General features: G+C 41.8%; 1 protein-coding gene across 4 annotated transcripts in view; it reads right to left on the bottom strand.

Annotated features, from left to right (window-relative positions):
* Positions 1 to 1,892: 1,892 nt before the first annotated feature.
* The window catches only part of SGK1 (serum/glucocorticoid regulated kinase 1), an 85,718-nt gene continuing 81,610 nt past the window's right edge, over positions 1,893 to 6,000 (bottom strand). For all 4 annotated transcript variants that reach the window (XM_063124650.1, XM_063124648.1, XM_063124649.1 and 1 more), the window contains 5 exons: positions 5,712 to 5,835; positions 5,221 to 5,316; positions 4,638 to 4,793; positions 4,432 to 4,521; positions 1,893 to 3,254 (listed from right to left, as the gene is read on the bottom strand). In XM_063124650.1, the coding sequence (XP_062980720.1) occupies positions 3,087 to 3,254; positions 4,432 to 4,521; positions 4,638 to 4,793; positions 5,221 to 5,316; positions 5,712 to 5,835 (634 nt within the window). In that variant the 3' untranslated portion in view covers positions 1,893 to 3,086. The remainder of the gene's footprint in view (positions 3,255 to 4,431; positions 4,522 to 4,637; positions 4,794 to 5,220; positions 5,317 to 5,711; positions 5,836 to 6,000) is intronic.

Genomic DNA, 6,000 nt, shown 5'->3' with positions numbered 1-6,000 from the left:
CAAAAGCCCTGTAAGTGTGCACTATGTTTTTTGTTATATGATACAGTGGACTGATCTGCAATTCACTTCATCACCAAGTAACAGAGATGATGCACAATCAACCCACAGACCTGTGTGAATGTACCTGACACAGCTTATGAGAGGGTGATGGGAAAAGAAGAAAGAGCCTGGTATCTTTCCCCACCTCTGCTCTTGACCTTAGGCAATCATCACTGGCTCGCTTGCCTTCTTGGACAAATTATTTCGAACAGAGATTGCGTCTAGATATGTAAATTAACTAGAACTTTTAGACATACACATGTAATTGAAGTCTGACTCATTGCTGCATTTGTGCCTAGATATGCTTTTTCTCTCAGATCAGATTGGCTAATGTACTGGTGGGGGGGCTGGCAGGGGGAGGAAGGGTGCGTCTGTGCACACTTTCCCCCAAAGCATGTGGGTTGACTCACTTGCTTGAATCATCAGATGCCATTTGCTAATCTAAAAACATATTTGTGCAAACCCCCTGATCTCTGCTTGTGACATGCTCCGCTTGTTTTTGTTCTGTGTCGAGTGAGGTGTGGGGATCAACCAGCTTTGGACCAGATGGCCCGGTGTGGAGTCTCGTCCAGCTTAAACTTCCAGATATTTCTGCTCTTTGAAACAGAACATTATAACTGTAGTCACATAAACCAATGTGCCCCAACACTCCCCCCCCCCATATACTAGTGGGATTTAGTTTCTGCATAGCACCTAAGAATTTCTAGATTGGCTTTCCCCAACATGCCACCCACTAGTTGTGGTGGACTTGCAATTCCCATAATCTCCAGCCAGCATGGTCATTGGCCATTATGGGAGTTGTAGTCCAGCGCATCTGGAGGGCACCAGCTTGGGGAATGCTGAAATGGAACTCCTGTAGTCTGGTCAAACTGCTTCTGGAGTGCTGTGTCATGTTGTGGGCAACCCAGTTTAAGGAGATTTACAAACTGGAGCATATAACCAAGATGGTCAAGATCTAGAAACCCAAGTCTTATGAGGAGCAGTCAAAAGTGCTGAACTTGAGCCTAGAAAAGAGAACACTAAAAAGTGGTCTTCAAATATCTGAAGGGCTGTGTGCTCGCTTCAGCAGCACATATACTAAAATTGGAACTAAAGGGCTGAATGCGTCATGCATAAGATGGGAGTAGATTTCTTCTTTGTTGCCTGAAAGGGTAGACCTAGAACCAATGGGTGGAAGTTGCTGAGATTTCAGCTAAACCTTAAAAGAGAAATTTCACAATCGCAGGAGCGGTTAGGCAGTGGAACAAACTACCTCACGAAGTGGTGAATTCTCCTTCACAGGATGTGTTTAGGCATAGGCCATGTTGACATTTGGTGGGAATGCTGTAGTTGCCATCTTGCACTACAGATCCTGTACTTAGATGGAGCTAGAAGTAATGACCTCCAAGGTACCTCCGAACTCTATGGTTGTTCCAACATGTGCCAAAATGTGGCAGGTACATCAACGCCACCCCAAATGCTTTCATGGTCTAGTGGCATCTGATTAGGCAGCTGGGAAGCAGCAATATCAGATAGCAGTATCAAGAAAGTAAAGGTGTTGAGCAGTTTCAACAAATTTTGCCCAAAGGATATTTCCATGGTGGGAGCTTTTTCTACCAAGTTATAAAACATGTTCAGTAGCTGGACCATTAGGAGTTAGGGCAGGCAATGGATTATTTTTCATTGGCAAGTCTTTTAAGCAAAGAGTGAAAACCTTTGCTAACCCTATGTACGTGGTCTTAATTACTAGGGTAATGCGCTGTTTTTGTCTCTAACATATACAGTGAAGGAAAATGCTGAAAAAATTATGGTAAGGAGGAAAGCCTTGAATTTATAAAGGAAGAACTGACAACGTTTATAGAAATATTGTCCAAGTTTTTACTGCAAACCAATGTGTTTGGTCACAAAATGGTACATATTATGTTAAGTACATTACAATGGTGGTATACATTATAAGCCTTTAAAGTTTTTTTTTCTTTTAAATATACATCTAGCATTGCAACCAACTGTACAGGTATTTTACAAATACATACAACTAGGAATGCAAACAATGTTTTTTTTTTTTTTACAAACCATAAATAATGCCCTTTTTTTTTTTTTTTACAGATGAACAAAATGTGAAATAAACCAACAGCTTTGACAGACTGCAGCTGGGGCATTTTGGTCCATAGAAACCCTTTCTAAAAATAGAAATATTTATATTTTTTTATATATATATACATATACATATGTATTTCCATAGCAGCAACACTTTCTTCAAGCATTTGGGAAACAAGTCATTGAAGCCTATCTCGATAACTTTAGTTATTAACTGTATAGATTTACATATTTTAAAAGTCATTATCTACACGTATTAATTTATGGTCTTCCAAATATGGAAGGAACAAACAATGCCCCACATTGTAAAGTCCTGCAAGTGTCACACGGATGCTTCTGAACTAAGTCCATCTGCAAACTATGCATACCACACTCATACCATTGTTCACATAGCAAACCCACACATGCGCGCGTGAATCAAGAAACAGTCTGTGACAGGAAAAGCACTGGAGCTCACAAGATCTCATCAGGAAAAAAGGCACGTTTTCGTAAAATCCTCATCACATCCAGAAACATCTTCAAACTAGGCTTTTCAGAACATTCTCTCCAAATAATAATAATAATAATAATATACACAGCATGTTGTTCTTATGCTTACAATCTATGGCAGTCTATGGCAGCAGTCGCTGTTTTTTTTCCTTCGTTTTTTCAAACCTCCAAAGGAGATATAGCACCACTTTCGTGAGTGGGAAGAACTGGAAGTGAAATGTTTGCAGGTTCGTTTAAAAAGGAGTAAAATGTGCTCTTCCAAACGGACGACAACCCCCCATCCCACCCCAAAAAAAGCTAACAGCAAACAACAGTACAGTTGAAATTAAGGCTGCAAAGCTGCCACACAGTAGGAAAATGTGCAAAATGTTATCTTTCAAGATGACTGGACAACTGATAAGTCATCAGACCAGAAGGCCAAGAGGAGGGTCGTTCTCCCCCCTGCCTCCAAAAAAAAATAGAAAGAAATCGCTAATAGGAATTCACAAGAAAGAGTCCATGGGAGGAGCATAGGAGAAGCCCAGGAAAGCTTCTGCCGCTTCCTTGACGCTGGCAGTGATGAGGATACTGTCGGATGCCTGGCCAATGGAGTTTGGGACAGGTTCCTCTGTAAACTCAGGGTCAAAGTGTCGCAGGTCATTAGGGCCGCTCTGTGAGGAAACAAAGAGAGGTTTTGTTGTTGATGCTGGACAGTGAAGAATGCTCAGATATGTTTTTAGAGGGAAGGTGGGAGGACTCATGGGATTATATCCAACATTATATCCACCCACTTCAATGGGTCCACTCCTAGTAGGACTAACATTGGAGACAACCCTGATGGCACCCATCATAAAACTAGTTTTTAAAAACCTCACCACTTCGTGCCAAAATAAACAAAGAAAACACATTCTCATGCTCCTTTTCACTGTATCACCCCTGAACTAGTTTCAAACAAGGACTAGGTTCTAAGCTGAGGGTGGGGACCAGGGGCCCTCTAGACATTCTTGGACTCCAACTCCCATCAGCCCTAACCACCTTAGCCAATGGTCAGGAATGGAGGGAGTTGCATTACAGCAAAATCAGAAGGCAGGGGGTGGGGGAACACACGTTATCTATCCCTGGTCGATTCTGGATAGAGCGGTATGCCAATGGCAATCACTACTACAGATTTCTCATTTGCAGATCATCAACTGCCAAAAGGCAGTTTTGCCCATGTTTATTCAACAGCAGAGATGGTCAACGTGTATGTATGTAGGCCTTGGATGTCAAAGACCAATAGCTCAACTTTAGGCACATTTACTTCAAACTCTGGGACTGAAATCCTAAAGCACCTTTACTAGAGAGTAAGCCCCACTGAATACAGCGAAATGTACATCTGAATAAACATGCATAGGAGTTTTCCTAGAATTGCCAACCTGAAGTACCACTGGACTCAACAGGGCAACTGTGGTCAGCTTTAGACCACAAAAGTTTTCTACTTGAGTCAGTCCAATTGTACTCAAGGGGGTTTCTAATCAGATGTGTTTGGGACCAGGCTGTTCCCCAGCTGGGAACAATGATGACCCACCTCAAAGATCAAATATAAGGTAAAGTTGTTTTGATAAGCTTCAAATGCAGAACTAGCCATGAAAGGTGCATTTGGAGCAAGCTACACTTTCAACTTGCATGCCTCCTCCCCATGGATAAATGGAAGACAGCATTTAAGAACCTTTGATTGCGTCTTCAGGGTTACAATATATTAAGCATATTACAACCTGCCTGTTATTATTTTTATCTTCAGCCTCCAGACACCCCTGGTATAAATAGAAAAAACCCTCCTTGCCCATCCTATAATTAGGAGATACTTACCACATTTGGGTTAAAAGGAGGTGTAATCTTCTTATTAATGAGATCATCCCAGTTAATTGGGGAGAAGAAGATGTGATTCTTAATCTCCATCTGTTGAGGAAGTAGAAATTGGATCAATTCAGACAAGAGTAATTGAAGAAGACTGGTGCCGTCTTGCCAACTTCCTTCGTTCCCCTCCTCCCCCAAGCTCCCAGTAGGATACTTACAAAGTCTTCCTTTGCACCCAGCCTCTTGGTCCTGTCCTTTTGCAAAAGGCCTTCCAAAAGGTGTCTAGCAGAGTTGGTAATATTTGGCTTCAGCTGCAGAGGCTTGTTCAAGATGTTGTCATACATTTCTGCCGTGTTCCTGCTATAGAATGGCGGCTGTAAGGAGGGGAGAAAACAGAGATCTTTAATATCAGGAGTATGAATCATTGTCAAATAAGCTGGACATTAGAAACTCATACTTCTAGGCTGCCTTTCAGGGTAGTAGCCTTCCCAAAAGCAAGGCACACAGGGAAGGTTAGAGTCTATGATGGCCAAAGAAGGATATATTACATCTCCCTATTTCTTATGCAACTATATGAATATATTTTATATCAGGTCACAAAGACTAAGGAGTAGGACTGTTGGAAGCAAGAGTCCCACCATGTAAAATATTGGATCCACCGAAATCAACAAACAAAAAAACTTCAGTTGAACTTTCAGTGAAACCAAGATTTGGCCCATCTCTGTGCTGGTATATTGACTATGCCGGGGAAGCACTAGATTGGCATGCCAATGTCATCAGTGGTTCTCTCCTCTTACTTACCAGTCCATAGAGCATCTCGTACAAAACTGCACCAAGGCACCACCAGTCCACAGTACGGTCATAGGGTTGCTTGTGAAGGACTTCGGGGGCAAGGTACTGTGAAAGAGGACACAAAAGAGGAATGGAAACATTAGATTAAAATAGAAGCTAAGGGCAATGACAACACCAAGCCTATGCTCAGACCCCACAGTCTTTAAATGCTCTACTGAAAGGAACCAATGTAATGAAAGGGGGGAGGCCTGCACATCTGTATTGACGACCACACCAACAGTCTTTAGAGTACAATTTGTATGCACAGAGCTGATTTCTATAGACATTCCAATCAGTCATATGATCTTGCTTTTCTTTCTTTCTTTTTGGCTTGTCAGCAGGGCTCATCAATCAAAGACTGTTTACTTCACCCAAGCAGCATAAAATCTCCTTTTGCCCCATCTGTGTACTTTGGGCACATACATCACTGTCATATGGATAAAAGTGGAACACAAACCTACCTCTGGAGTGCCACAAAATGTGGAAGTTGTGCCATTGTGTTCTATGTTCTCTTTGCAGAGTCCAAAGTCAGTCAAGACAATGTGGCCCTGAGAATCAAGCAAAATGTTCTCTGGCTTCAAGTCCCTGTGGCAAAAGGAAAGGAAAACACAAATGTCAGCCAGTCAGCCTCAATTCTTACTATTTCTATTCTAAGTAATGAACTTACACATTTTTTTAAAAAAAAATGTTTCCCCCCCTGAAACAGACTGCTTTGACCAAGAATCCTCAAGATTTTTTTAAGGCCACCTA

Source organism: Elgaria multicarinata, chromosome 4 (assembly GCF_023053635.1).
Source record: "Elgaria multicarinata webbii isolate HBS135686 ecotype San Diego chromosome 4, rElgMul1.1.pri, whole genome shotgun sequence".
Taxonomy (NCBI): Eukaryota; Metazoa; Chordata; class Lepidosauria; order Squamata; family Anguidae; genus Elgaria; species Elgaria multicarinata.
This window is presented reverse-complemented; position numbering and strand designations above follow the sequence as displayed.